General features: G+C 46.6%; 1 protein-coding gene and 3 non-coding genes across 4 annotated transcripts; all 4 read right to left on the reverse strand.

Moving 5' to 3' along the window:
- Positions 1-730: 730 nt before the first annotated feature.
- Positions 731-10,383, reverse strand: RPS3 (ribosomal protein S3). Its single transcript, XM_045021801.1, has 7 exons — positions 10,228-10,383; positions 8,894-9,024; positions 8,431-8,524; positions 7,025-7,119; positions 5,660-5,847; positions 2,758-2,954; positions 731-802 (listed from the first exon to the last, which is right to left on the reverse strand). The coding sequence occupies exons 1-6, from the start codon at positions 10,255-10,257 to the stop codon at positions 2,761-2,763; spliced, it is 732 nt and encodes a 243-aa protein (XP_044877736.1). The 5' UTR covers positions 10,258-10,383; the 3' UTR covers positions 731-802; positions 2,758-2,760.
- Positions 1,996-2,136, reverse strand: LOC123362330. The gene has a single exon (XR_006576429.1). It is a non-coding gene; the product is annotated as a small nucleolar RNA SNORD15 (small nucleolar RNA).
- LOC123362329 lies at positions 3,292-3,439 on the reverse strand. Its single transcript, XR_006576428.1, has one exon. It is a non-coding gene; the product is annotated as a small nucleolar RNA SNORD15 (small nucleolar RNA).
- LOC123362328 lies at positions 6,214-6,364 on the reverse strand. Its single transcript, XR_006576427.1, has one exon. It is a non-coding gene; the product is annotated as a small nucleolar RNA SNORD15 (small nucleolar RNA).
- Positions 10,384-15,446: the final 5,063 nt, after the last annotated feature.

The raw sequence follows: 15,446 nt of genomic DNA on the forward strand, positions 1-15,446 counted from the left end.
TTCAGGGAACAAGTATTGTATTTTAGAAGTCAGTAAGATCTACTACTTGAGTTTATCCTACAGACTTGGAGCCAGTCCATTAAAAAGGTGTCTTTTGTACAGAGATGATGGGGGAGGGGAAAAAATAATCACATCAACACATGTCAATTCATATTTTACCGCAAATCCAAATGAAAAAAGCTCTTTCCAGTGCCACATAGACCCACCTTCAACTCCTAAGAGGTTACGAGAATTTTGCACCTCAGGGTTCACACTGAACTCTCAATTCATTAAAATCTCCAAGAGGTGTAAAAAACTGCAAGCCTCTGTAGCCTGTTTCACACTCAAAAGCATTTTGTGAACTTTACCTAACTCCAGAAAGCAGCTGGCTAACAGCACACAGCAATGCTCAAGTGAAGACTTCTCCAAGTGCATTTCAACAACTAGGATTAAACACTCTCTCCCCACTTTTTTTTTAAGTCACTTGGCATAAAATTATGTCACCGAGGAGTCATGACTCCAATTTAAGGGACATTCATGAGGTCTAAGCACCAGATTGTGGCTATGGTTCTGCCCAGGGTCAGAGAAGCACACTGACCCAGCCTGATTCTGTTTAGCTTGAGATCTGATGGCTCACTCCAAAAGGTGGTAGAAAAATAATGGAACTTGGGATCGGCAAATATCCAGAGAACTTGTAGGCAAAACTTTTCAAGAACTAAAACTAGCCAAAAGAAGAGTCTCCACATTACACTGTCTTTTATGATTTTATTAAGATCCTTTCATGGGCCACAGTCCACCTTCTCCTTCCAAGTGTTGAAAAATCCTACAACAAAAAAACAACACACTTAGCAAGAGCACAAATTTCTGGGATCACTGTAAAGCTGTTAGTCATCCTGACTCAAGATTATCCTACCGGTCTGAAGCTCCACTGGACTGCAATCCATTACCAGCCAGGCTACAGCATTCAGAATACGAGTTAAAATCCATGTATTGTTATTTGTGCTACGGTAGCTTCTCGGGGCCTCAGAGATCAGGGCCCAACCATGCTAGGCACTGCAGTTTAACATAATTTATCAGCTCCACGGTGCTACAGGTCTAAAACTAGCTCAGTGAGGCAGATTCCTAACATGATTGTGAAAGCCACTGTGGTTTCAATTAGTACAAATGGTCCCCTTTACTTCCCTAGTATTATCCACACACCTGTCATTGCTGCTAATGATCTGTCAGATTAGAAATTAAGGGAACAAAGTAATCCAAGGAAATCTAACTATACTTCGATTTTACAAAAAAAATCCTGAAGCAGTGATCAAAAATCCAGTGATTTGTTGTATTTGTTTGTAAGCTTTAGGTGCTATGAATGTTGCTCTATAATAAATTGAACTGGAGAAGTGACCAACAATGTTTTTTTCTAACTGGCAGCAATAGCCACTCTAGCTAGAATGTGAAGCCATGGTGGGGTCTTTCCTCCTTGCACATCTCTACCACTAAGAACATCTGCAATTGCAATTTAATTAGCAACTCTGCTGACGTGCAAGCTAGAAGAGAATCACCCCGCCACAGTACCCCAAGGCAAATACAACTTAACAGGAGAAAAAATATTATCAGAAGTATATGCAGCTATGGCTGAATACACACAGGAACAGGTCTATTCAGTGAGATTGTAGCATTACAGTCACTGAATAGACCTGCACTTTATTGGTTAAATCTACAGTGAAGTGTTCGCAATCTTAGAACATGAGTTGGTATAAGGAGAAAAGATGGTGCAAATTGTACAGACTGTGGCATAATATAGGTGTGTGAATGACAGGTGCTTTCACAAATTTCTGACAGAGGGAGTTGGTTCATATTACAAGGCAGGTTATCCCAAATATACCAGCTGGCAGAAAAGATGACAAAGGTTAGGTAGAGCACCCCAACTAACATGGTGGGAAACTTTGGGTAAGGATTCCAAGAAGCATAACTCAGTTTTCACCTTTAGTGTTTGAGCACTAAGTTAGCAAAAGAGGCCTCAATAACCCTTCTCAGACAAATGCCTCTGAAGTCATCAGTCAAGGACTCTGATTCAAAGTCCTGAAATCCATGATATAGAACATAACATGGCACAGGGCACTTGGACAGATATCTCTTTTCAGACTCGTCATCATATCTTCACTGAAGGGCTGATGTTAACTGGTTTAATAATGCAGCAATGGTAAGGAGTTACACAGTGCTCCACCCACCACAATCGCCTCAGACACTTCACACAACTACGTTCCTTACCTATTGCCCTTACTTTCCAATCCATCACCCCAGACCCTGCACTGCAGCAACTGACCCTGCAGTCAAAGACTGGGTTCACTCTAGAAACGGAGGGGAACAAATACACAGTGACAGGATGGTCTCTTCGTAAGATGGGAGCTACTGACTGAACAGGTCAGTCAGTGCTTCTTTATAACAGCACATGTATTTCTATACTCAACTTTTAAAAATTTTATTTTACATTTGAGAGATTAAGCCACAATTTGCCTATGGTTATTTTCATAGCAACATAGGAGCATTATTCTAGAACAGACCAAAGTTTTCATGTCCTGCATTTGTCCCATTCTGGCCACAGGGCAATACAGAATTCTTTGGAGAAACTCAGATAATACACCTAACTTTGTTTCTTCCTGACTCCAGCAGGTCAATTTATACCTCAAAGCATGAGCATATTCTTATTTATGAGAATAAAAACAATCATTTCTGCTGGGCACCACACTAGTTTCTATCATTTCAGAGTTACGGACCAAGGTCGCTTACCCATTATGCAGTGGGAACTGGCTGAGGCATGGCTGGCTGTTCTGGTTTGCCACCTTTCTGCTCTGAGATGGGTGTGGTAGGTAAGATCTCTTCCTTGGGCTCCACAATGCTGACATGGTCTGGAAGGGGTTTCTTGGGTCCAATCTTCCCACTTGGGTCCCAAGGCAACATAATCTTTACTTTAATACCCAGAACACCTGAAAAAAATTATAATATTATAACATAACTGATCACTGCATTTAAAGGAGGCAAGATGCTCCGTATACACTCAGATGCTGAACTGATACAAGTTCTAAAACACTGCCATGTTTATTCAGAGGAAGCTTTCAACACCCACATAAAGCTTACACTTTGGGTAATCTGTAATAGGACTCAGTTATCAGTGTGAATTAACAACAACAACATTTAAGCGTACAAAGGCACAGAAGTAAACTAGTCCAGTAATTTTCCTTTCATCGTTTCATGCACTGCTCTCTCACAAAGTGAGAGCTTAAAACCCGTTTCCTGTGCTAATTTATAAATATTCTCTGTATCCCTTCTCAGACAAATGCCTCTAAATCATCCAATGAACAGGACACTCTGCTAAGGTACCCTAAGCACAGTACCAAAAAACATGGCACTGAACAGGCTACACTTACACAAGAAATGTCCTTTCTGACTCGTCATCGTATCATCACTGAAGGGATATCAGATAAGCTAACTGCTCTTATGTCATGCTCAAGGACTGTCTGCTCATATGCGACAATCATTTAGTGACCTGAGGAGTAAAAAATAGTTTGCATCCTTCTTGAAAGTTTAATTACACAGATCTGAAAGACTTACATTCTCCCTCATGCTTTTTACCATAGGAAAAAAATATCAAGACTATTTAGTCTTGCATTCTGTTTCTGCTAGGAACCCTGGGAGGATTAGAAGATCTGGGGTGGAAGTCCTTGGCTTTCGGTGGTATTTTATAAACCCAAAGTCATAATTTTATCCCAAATGTTTCTCAGGAACAGGTGTTAAGTAGGTAACTAACAAGTTTTGAACAGTGACTTAAAATCCCTCTCTCAACTACTTAGATTTCAGTCTCACTAATTCCACCAGCTCTTCAGTCAGCTAGGGTATGCCCACACTGCTGGTGGCAGTGAGCCTCCCAGCCCAGGGAGACAGATTCACACCAGCAGGGCTCAAACTACATGCAAAAACTGCAGTGTGGACGATGCAGCTCAGGCTGGAGCATGGGCTCAAACCCACCTGATCCCTAGACTTGAGAGCCCGAGTCACAGTCTAAGCTGCAATACGCACACTGCTACTTTTGGCTCACTAGCTCAAGTCAGTGTACCCTGCAGGAGGATTGATTTAAATCAGGGCAATTTAAATAATGATTTATATCACCAAGTGGAAAGCCTTGATTTAAACAACTTTTCCATTTGTATTTTGGTTCCCTGCTACAGAAAGGTGCACTCTCATTGGTTGATATAACCCTTAATACATGTTTATTTACAACTAGAGCCTTTACACTAGATTTGGTACATCTTTTTGCTACCTAGCAGGCTATATAACTATATACATTTATTTAAGAATGATTTAGTTTCTAGTTTCAGATTCTTATTAACTGTACATTTTTAGTATGTTAGAAAGTAGTGAATGATATATTGCTTCTTTACTAGATAATGAACTTGTAGCACAATTTGCGTCAAGCTACATTAGGATGGTAACTGGAATTTAATACAGAACAGCATACAACACGTATCAGAATACATTTCACATTTACAACTAAATGATTTATTACACAGAGGAATTAACTGTAGTCAGTGAATTGCACTCATTATTTCAGGCCAGTCAGGGGAAAATTTTCAAGTATGTCTAAGTGAAAGTGACTGGAGCTTAAGTTCCTACTCACTTAAGTTTCTTAAAAATGACCGAGTTTTTTAAGTCACTTTGCCAGTCTCTTGTAAACACTAGCACAGCTCCTGGGTCCCCCACAGGATCAAGCCCTTACTATAGTTCATTACTTATTGTGCCATGTTTATAAAGCATGACCTCAAAAGTTAGGTGTTTTCCCGCATTTATTTCTTTATATAGAAAAGCAGCCTTAACTCAACTACAGGCTCATGAATTAAGCATATTTATTTTTTATTTAAAATGTTTTCAGGCCCCCTTTATCTCTTGAAGCATAAAGCTCATTTTCCTTTTGCAGCTCACTTTTCAAGTCCATTTCTGATGATTAAGCCTTATACCAAGAGAGAGCAGAGTCTAGCATGCTGGAAAACCGGACTGCCACTTACTGTGTAAACTCGGGCAAGTCCCACTTTCCCCATTTGCATGATTGGGATAATATTGTCTCACCTACTCCCACAGGGATTACAGGAATGATTTATACAACACTGGAAAACGTATGCATTCTCTGGGCTAACAATTAGAAACTCTGAATATAGATGTATACATATCCAAAGTGACTGACTGATAGGCAACACTGCGGCAGAAAAACACAACCAGCTGATGTGCTGACCCATGGTACCGTACTACTAAGCCCCAGTCATAAGTTGCTAATTAGGAATTTATTGGCAGCTGAAGACGGCTTAACCTAGATTTCCAATTTATTTATACAGGACAAGAGCAGACGATGCTCCACATTAAACAAAACGTGTGCAACAGAAGACAGCCCCAGCCTGTAAGGGCTTGTAATTTAAAAAGGCAAAACAGCATTACAGGTACCAGTAACTAGCAGCAGTTAGGGCTGAATACTTTGCACAACAGAAAATGCACTGGAATTCTGGGAGTAACCACTCCTGTAGCAGTCAGGCAGCAGGGAAGCTGCCAAGCAGCAGCAGAGTGGTAGCACTTTGGACTGTCTGGTACTAAGTGCTAATACAGGGAGCCAGCCAATTGCAAGGAGATATATATTCCAAACACTCACCCTGCCTGAGGAGGACGTGGCGCACAGCTGTATCGACATAGTAGTTTACGGGGTCTCCACTGTGGATCATCAGGCCATCCACAAACTTCATAGACTTGGCTCGCTGGCCTCTGAGTTTACCAGACACCACCACCTCACAACCCTTAGCACCACTCTCCATGATGAAGCGGAGGACACCATAGCAGGCTCTTTGGGGAGGGAAAAGAGTTACTCAGCAGAGAGCACGGTGTACTGCACAAGTAGGCGATATGGCTGTGGAATGTGCCACCTAAACCCTCCATAACCATCAAATTCTGATCCAGAAATCCAGCTCTCGTTAAAGATAAGTTTCATCGAAGGGGACTGCTGCAGCATCGTCTGCCCCATAGCCTTGTTTACTTTTACACAATTTTTCTAAAAATTTCACCTCTAGAGTTTCAACATTGTGAATTCTGTGCCTGTTTCAGCTTATGCTGCACTGCTCAGCACAACGGGCTCTGATTGCTATTACATGTAATTACATTTAAAAAAAGCATTGGACAGCCTATTGAGGTGGAAAATACTGGCTCTCCATCCCTTCTCAGACAAATGCCTCTAAATCATCCAGTGAACAGGACCATCCTGCCAAGGAACCCAAGCACAGCATCACAGAACATGACACTGCAAAGGGTGCACTTAGCAGGATACATATCCCTTTTCTGACTCGTCATCGGATCATCACTGAAGGGATCTTAACATGTGTGACCACAGGTCATTTAAACCACAATGCATTTCCTAGACAGCTTTGTTCGAGACCGAAGCGCCATCTTTGCTAATTCCTCACCACGACCATTCTGAATAAATGGGTGCAAGCTTTTCAGGTTTGACTTAGCCTTCACGCTTTTACTAATCCACTCAGTAACAGGGCAACTTGTATATTAAAACTAATAGCTAATATTATTGCCAATTGTGACAGCTCTGAACAAATCCTGATGTTTTATTTAATACTTAGTTATGCCATGTGCTATCAAGAGACTTGTGTTTAAACACACAGAAATGACGGTTCAAATAAACACTCATTAAAATCTGTTTCAAGTTTGCTGGAGTGTAACTGTGGCTTTTTAAAAATCTACTTTTTAAATAAGAAATCTACCAATGTGCATTTACCACCTAAATAATTAATATTCAGGAAAAATTAGATAATAGCACTTTACATCTTTATTCTGTCAATCGTAACTTAACTTGCATAATGCATGCGTTAGACCCAGTCTACACACACAGCGGTGAAGGAATTTTCCTCAAAGCCACAGAGCCAGTGTCAGAGCTGGGATCAGAACCCAGAGTGCTCCCAGTCACTTGTTTGCTCTATTATATCTAGAGACCATTTTATTACAGTTCTGCACTTACCGACGCACCGCTAAACCTCCCAGAAGTTTATAACGCAGGGACTCTGCTTGGGCAATAGCACACAGACCTCTTGTGGCCACCTTCTCGGCATAGAGCTACAAAACAAGGAAAGAGTGCTCAGAAACAGAGCTACAACAGTGAAGGTTAGCAGACTTCCATGCATACAGGTGACAGGAGCCTCAGCTGCCCTCCGTGCGCCCCTCTCCTTTGCACCCAGTAGCTCACTTAGTTCCTTGATACCTGCATACCTACAGGATCTTTACCCTTAGATAACAGTGTGGCATTTACCTGCTTTGGTGTTTGTCCTCTGCTCCTCATGTTGAGCTGAGACATCCTAGTGATGCTCCATTGAAAACCAAGGCACCATTAAGGCATGCTTAGTGCAGTCCTGGAGGTGCAATCCTACCAAGCCGGCTCAGAACATTAGGCAGCCCTGGAGGTGCAATCTTCCAAACGTGTCCAGGTATGGACAGCGGTGGTGATGCATCCTGCAGGGTGGGCATGGTATGCTGTGCTGTGCTTGGAGGAGCATCCTACCAGACATGCCCAGCACTCTGGGACAACTGAAAGCTTAATAAAGAGATCACAGTCAGAAAGTGAGGTTGAAAGTGTAAGGTCCTAAGCATAGCACAGGACAAAAGTCAATGTGGTATACAGTTACCTGGCAATTTTTCCCAGTGAAGTTTAATCAAAGTTCCATAAAGCAATTTTTCCCCCCCCATCTCAAAAAACTAAGCTAAGAATTGCATTAACACAGATCCTACCAGCAGCAGCATCTCCAACAGTAGCTAGCAGCAGATTCATTAGAGGAAACATGCAGGAAACACTGTGGTAGGCAACTATGGAATAGCCTCCCCAAATGAAAAGTTTCTTCCTAAACTCCACCAGATAACAGTTTATTCCCTTACAAATGGCCCCCGTTTTATAGTCCTTGCAAACTTTGTTTTTAATTCTTATTGCTGTACTCTGGATGCAGTTATCCATTGCAATCTAGGCCTCAAAGGCACCCTGTGACAATGAGTTCCACAAACTAGTTACAATAATCAAAAGAAACCATCAGTTTTGCATGAAGTAAAAGACAAGAACCAGTATCACTAGCTAGCAAGAATCCATTCTAACTCAAACCTGCTACAGGTCATATAATATGTTCCCCATTTTTGGTCTAGTACCAATGCATCTCCATTGGTGGAGATAAAAAGTGAAAATCTAATGCCTCATATCCAATACTATTAAATCTTACTTGTGATGACTGTTGATAACACATATGCAGACAGATGTGCGACTTTTAAATTGTTGTCACATTAAATTAATGCCTTTTCTAAAACTGATGTAATGAAAAGCAACAGTAAGGTTCATTTTAAGGTATCATCAGAAAAGCTGACAAGAAAAAGAGAAAAGCCATTTACCTCAACGCTTCCTTCAGGAAAGCCAAACCTCTTCTGTACAACAGCAGTCAGCTCACGGATTCGGCGCCCCTTCTCACCAAGAACATTTTGCGTTCTGAATAAGATAAACATGGTTATTGGAATCTGCAGCTGGTAAGTAACACCTATTTGAAGATTTAATTTTTTCTCCATGCCAATGTACCAGTCTTACTACAGCACATTACTGTGCCAAGTCTAGTTTTAAATGACTGACTAGATAGGGATTACAATCATTCTCAGCAACTATTCCACAATTTAACCTCATCACAAGGGAAGTTTTCCCTAATGTATGGACATTTATTCACCAGTTCTTAATTTCATTCACAATTTCTGGTTACCATCTTTCCAAAGAAATACAGTCATGTATAGAAGGATTATACACAAATATCACAGATTTGGGCTACTGGTAACTGCTGTGAAAGAATAAGGAGCAAGCTTCAATTACCTGGTAGCAAGGATGATAATTTCAGTCCTCGTTGGAGTAACTCGGACCTCTACTCCAGAGTATCCATCTTCGGCCAACTCGCGAGTCAGAAACTCATTTAGCTCAGCTTTGAAGATGCCATCAGCGACAAACTAAAACAGAACAAGTCAAGCTATGTTCAACAGTTCAGAAATAAATTTTCTAAAATTTAAAGTTTCATTGCTGGTTGAAGGTGCTGGCTGAACAGCCCAAGTCTACATTTCTCTTCATAGAAAGCAGCAGAGACAATAACACAACAAGCCTCCCTGTGCAAAGGCCAAATTTACCTCAGCCCTGCTGTAGTGACTACCCCTCTAAGGTCAGTTTAATCCCTTAAGCAACGATCAGACCAAGGCTTCAACCACATCCAGCTAAAACCATACTCAAAAGTAGTTGATGAAACCATACTTCGTTACTCTTTTCCAAATGGCAGCACTTTCTAGCCAGTATGAATGTTAAGTTAATTGTGTCAGACTACCCACAATCAGTAAGTATCCGTGTTAGTCTGGATCTGTAAAAGAAGCAAAGAGCCCTGTGACACCTTACAGACTAAGGGACGTAGTATATCAATAAGTAGTTTTACTACTTAAACCCAGGCCCTGATCCTGACGACACCCGACAGCAAACATTACACCTGGTTAGGAGTCTGGCACGACTGGATCCCTACTTTGCATCTTTGTTAGTTATGGACGTTAGCGGGGTTCACACCAGGTTCCTAGCCCTGGGGTGACCAGCCCCTTAACCCTACATCTCTCCACTTCCGATAAACGCCTCGGACCAAACTCACTTACGCTGCCAGCTCCAGGGCCCACGCACGAAACACCCTCTGCTCTTTCCGCCCTGAGGCCCAGCGGCCCAACAGGCCCGCTCCCCAAAGGGTCCGAAACCCGCTTCCCCAAGGCGGGGGCCCCCTGCCCAGGTGCCAAGCGGAGCCCGGGGCTCTGTGCAACGGGGAGCTGCTGTCAGCCACGCGGGCGGCTCAAGGCGGAACCAACCCTCCTGCCAGCTGCAGCCCCGGGCTTCCCCCCGCGGCCCCCCAGCGCCTCCTCCAGCCCGGCAGAGGCTCCGCGCCCCGGGCTGCAGAGACGGGCCAGGCCCCGCGGGGAGCCGCCTCCCCCATCACTACCGCCAGGCCGGCCGCAGGGAGCCGCCATGTTGCGCCCGGCCGGGCCCGGCCTTTCATCCGCCTCCATCCGCCCTCGCCGCCGCCGCGGCAGCCCCGCCCCGCTGCCCGGGCCCTGCCCGGCGCTCCCGGCTCCCAGCCCGGCCGCCATCACCGGGCCCCGCGGCCGCCCGGGGCCGCCCGCAGCGCTCACCTTGCGCTTCTTGGAGATCTGCACCGCCATCTTGAGCCGCGCCGCCCCGGCGAAAGGAAGGGCCCCCCCCGCCCGGGGGAGGATATAAGGTCCTTTCGCCACTTGCCATTGGGCCGCGGCCGGTCACGTGGGCTCGCAGGGGCGGGTGGGAAATGTAGTCTTCCTCAGGGACCCCACCCCGCCGTGCTCTGAGGACTCCCGCTGGTACCACACTCACTACAGACAGGATTGGTTCTTTCAGCGCAAAGCGCTGTGTGGACACTCTTATTCCAGATTATGGGTGGGTCTGCATTATAAAGTGAAGTTGACAAACTACCGTGCATCAACCTATTGATGCAGGCGGACGCGTCTACATGCACATTCCTCCCCCGGCCGACATAAGTGCTCCGAGACGGCAACACGGTAATCCCACCTCCCTGACTGGCACGAAGCCACGGTGTACTATTGAGCACGACGCAGTGTGAGTGTCGACCTAACTGTCCTCCAGCAGTTTGTGAACTCCACTGGCCAGGGATCACGGACAACAGAAGCCCCTCTACGCTTTAACCCCCCCCCCCCCACACACACACATTATTGAAATGTCTTTTCCTCAGTGCCCCCCATAGCAAGCACACTTAGCAGCTCTCTTCTCATGTGTGACCACTCAGCCGACCATGCCAGCTTCACCCCACACACTAGACACGCTGCGACCCGGTGTAGACAAGAGATAGTGGATGGCTTGGGCCTGTAGGGAGAAGAGGCTGCACTGGCACAGCTACAGACCAGCCACAGCAACATGGACAGCTATACGCATATTGCACGAGGGATGCAGACAAAGGGGTACGATGGGGACCAGCAGCAGTGCCACGTGAACGTGAAGGAACCGCAGCGGGCGTACCACCAGGGCAGGGAGCACAACAATCGATTGGGGTCTGAGACCCAGGCAGTCTTCTTTTACAATGACCTGCATGCCATACTTGGCAGAAACTCCCCCTGCACTCCACAGATCACCATGGATACCTCAGCGGAGGAGGAGGGTGGAGACACGGTAGGGTGACCAGGTGTCCGTTTTTTGACTAGAACACCCGGTCAAAAAGGGATCCTGGCGGCTCTGGTCAGCACCACCAACTGGACCATTAAAAGTCCGTCGGCGGTGCTGTGGCGCTAAGGCAGGCTTGTCCCTACCTGTCCGGGCTGGCACTGCGCTGTGCCCCAGAAGCAGCCAGCAGGTCCAACTCCAAGGCAGAGGGGTCATCGGGCTCTGCGCATGGCCCCTGCCTCGAGCACCGGAGGAGCTGGGGGTGGGGTTGTGGCTGAGGACGAGAGTGGCATGTAGAGCCTCCTGGCCCCCCACCTAGGACCTGGACCTGCTGGCTGCTTCCGGGGTGCACACAGCGCAGTGCCAGGATAGGCAGGCAGCCTGCCTTAGCCCTGCTGCGCCACTGACCGGGAACTGCCTGAGGTAAGCCCACGCCCCAACCCTGAACCCCAACCCCCTGCCCCAGCCCTGAGCCCCCCGCAACCCGGAGCCCCCTCCTGCACCTCAAACCCCTCATTCCCAGCCCAGAGCCCTCACCCCCCCTACTCTCCAACCCCCTGCCCCAGCCCTGAGCCCCCCACAACCCGGAGCCCCCTCCTGCACCCCGAACCCCTCATCCCCCAGTTAGAGCCCTCACCCCCCTCCCACACCCCAACCCCCTGCCTCAGCCCAGTGAAAGTAAGTGAGGGTGGGGGAGAGCAGGCCACAGAGGGCCGGGCCTCAGGGAAGGTCTGGGGCTAGGGTGTTCGGTTTTGTGCCACTAGAAAGTTGGCAACCCAAAGACAGGGTGCAGAATGGGGTCCCGCTTTGCAGCAAGTTAGGATCTGTTTGAGATGCCACCAGGCAAACATGGATGAGCGTGATGAAGGGGACTTGGGTAAGTGTGTGCATGCATTTTTTCTTACAATGTTTAAATTTAAGAGGGTGCCCAGTGCATCCATAAGTTAACAAGACTCAGCTATCAACTTAGGCAGGGGTGGGCTGTGTGTGTTTGCGTACAGAGATTGTCCTATGAGAGATCTCGACGAAACTTTCATGGAGATACTTTGCAATCCTCTCCCCAAGGTTTCTCGGGATGACTGCCTTATTTCTTTCTCTGTAGTAGGGCACTTTCCCGCATCTCTCTGCCATGAGTTCGGCTGGCATCATTGAAGTAAAACAGACTAGGAGCAGGTGGGCCCAAGTGGCTTCGAGACACCAGTAGCAGCTGTGCTTTCTGTGCCTTTGTGATCCTCAGGAGTGAGATATCAGCTAAAACCGTCCACCAACACCAGCATTAAATAGTGCCAATGTTCAGTGCCATTCCCTATAGTTGTTTTGTTTCATGCAACCAAAATTCCTTCCCATCCCTTGTCCCATACTCACCATAGCCAGGACTGGAGAGTGGTGCTGTGCAGAGGCACTCTGATCCGAAGCTGAAATGTCAATAAACATGTATTATTAAAAGGTTTTATGGGAATAAGGGAAGGACATTTTGAAACTTATCTTTCCCTTTCCACTGTGACCGTAAATGTGGTAAAAACAACGAGGAGTCCTTGTGGCACCTTAGAGACACTCACATTTATTTGAGCATAAACTTTCATGGGCTAAAACCCACTTCATCAGATGCATGGAGTGGAAAATACAGATACATCTGTCTCCTTTTATCAGCAGCTGCTGTCGTTGCAGCCTTAAGGGATGCCCCTTCCACACCCACAGAACGCTTTACCATGAGGAGGAGGAGAAAGAAGACAACTAGGGAGGGAGGATGTGTCCAGTGAGATCCTGCAAGCCAGTTCTGCATCGGATCACAAAGAAAGGGCCTGGAGGCATGGGCTGTGGGTAATGGAGGCTAAGCCTCCCCAAACCTCCACTAATGCTCCCCGCCGCAGCCACAGAACTAAGCCGCAGCGGGGTTCAGCCCTTCTCTGGGTGGCCTGGGCTCAGGGCACCGGCAGGCTGGCTCAGGTTCCGGGCTACTCTGGGCTCCAGTGGGCTGGCCAGAGCTTGGGACTACTCTGGGCGCTGGCGGGACAGCCAGGGTCGGGGCTGCTCTGGGTGCTGGTGGTCTGGCCCGGGCTTGGGGCTGCTTCAGGCACAGATGAGCCGGCCCAGGCTCAGGGCTGCTCTGGGCACTGGTGGGCCAGCTGGGGTTCAGGGCTGCTCCAGGCACCAGCCGGGTTTTGGGGCTGTGCCAGTCAGCCAGCTAGCGAGAATTGGGGTGGGGGGGCAGGGCCTCAGGCGGAAGGGACAGGGCAGGGGGCTAGCCTCCCTAAATGGGGGGTGCACTTGTCACCCATGCCTGGAGCATCAACATGGCCAACGGCAGGAAGAAGGAAAGATTGGACAGGAGAAAGGTGCAGGAAAAGGAGAGGGAGATGCACTAGGACATAATGGGGCTTCGCAAGTAGCAAACAAATGCTGCAGACCTGAGTTCACCAACAGGTCCAAAAATCCCAGAAACCTCCCCACCCCCAACCCCCTTTGCAGTTCTTGGAGAAATCCATGGTTGCAGCTCCCTACTCTCCTCAACATTCCACACGGCATGACGGGCCACCTCCTTGTTACCCCATCCCTCCATGCCGGGAGACAGGAAAACCACAACTTCACATACACTGACCTGTGAGATCCATGGCTGGTGTATGGGTAGCCACGCCAGACTACATTTGTGCACTGAAATGGCCAGAAATGTTTGCTGCCTTTCCAGTAGGTCAGTGTTTCCCAAACTGGGGTTCATGAACCCCTGGGGGTTCACAAAATGTTACAGGGGGTTCTTGGGGAAAAATTCCCAAATGGCTGTCCCTAGGGACCCCGAACAGGATGGGACACTGAGGACACTTAACATTCAAGACTCCTCATAAGAAATGGAAAGGGAAGTGGATATTTTTTGCTGTTTTTAAAATTAAATAGGCAGCTAGTATTGTTTTTAAAATTATTATGAAGAACAAGTTTAAGCTTTGTTGTAACGTGCGTTGTTTGCCTGGAGTGCTCAAGACCTGAATGCTTGTGTAAGAGGAACTCTTTGAGTTGGCTGCTTAAATACCTTCATGCTGTTTCACATCTGATATTCCTTGATGAAACATAGGAGCCTTGTGTTATAACAGGCTTATTCAAAGTGATACAAGCTACGAAAGTGAGATCTTGGAAGAGTGTTGCCATTTTCATAATGCAATAAAAATACTGTAATGATAAATAATAATTAATACATAGTGTGTAATAAACATGTCACAAAAACAAATTTTATATTTCCAAGATCACTGATTTTGTAATTTATACTCAGGTAAAGGAGAAAATCCCTGGAAATATTCATTTTTAAGAGGGAGTTCACGAGACTTGACATTTTAGTGAAAGGGGTTCACAAGTTGTTAAAGTTTGGGAACCACTGCAATAGGTGGTATTCTGAGACTTTAACTTAACAGTAATGTACCAATTCTGCCACTAGAGGTCACTAAAGACAGTTGTGGGGGTGGGGTGGAGGGAGGGGGGAGAGAATAAACCTGTCATAGATTCATAGACTTTAAGATCAGAAGGGACCATTATGGTCATCTAGTCTGACCTCCTGCACGATGCAGGCCACAGAATCTCACCCACCCACTCCTGTAACAAACCCCTAACCTATGTCTGAGTTATTGAAGTCCTCAAATTGTGGTTTAAAGACCTCAAGGTGCAGAGAATCCTCCAGCAACGTTCCTCCTCCTTCACTTATTTATTTTAAGTGATTTTAGTGCTGGTGAAAAATACCAGCTAGAGATGGGAGATAAGCCATAGGCAAAGGCAATGCAAGCTTTCTTCAAGTCGTTCTGCCAACGTACCTCATCCCTATTCCAGAGATGCCACCTCTAGAAGAGAGAGGCTCATTCGTTCCCTGTCATGGCCCCAGTTCAGTCCCTAGCCACTCTGCGAGAGCCTGCCAATAGGAGGACATTTCGTGCTAAGAGCTATACTGGGTTTTGTGCTACGGATGCTTGTCTGCTAGGAACTGGATTGAGACCTGCCAAACTCATTACACACAGGGTGTCAAATGCTTAGCTGACACATTCTGTACAGCTCCTCAAGTGACATTCTTCACCAGTGAGAAAGTCGTCCTGAGCAGCAGGCACAGATGTCTTTCCCTTGCACCCGGGGTGGGGGGCTTGGGTGGTAGAACCAGGGGTGACTGGAGAGGCTAGGGAAATCTGTGGGAACCAGATTACTGGAGGGAAAGCTTTTGGAAGCAGAGCGG

The sequence above is a fragment of the Mauremys mutica genome, chromosome 1 (assembly GCF_020497125.1).
Source record: "Mauremys mutica isolate MM-2020 ecotype Southern chromosome 1, ASM2049712v1, whole genome shotgun sequence".
In the NCBI taxonomy this organism is placed as follows: domain Eukaryota; kingdom Metazoa; phylum Chordata; order Testudines; family Geoemydidae; genus Mauremys; species Mauremys mutica.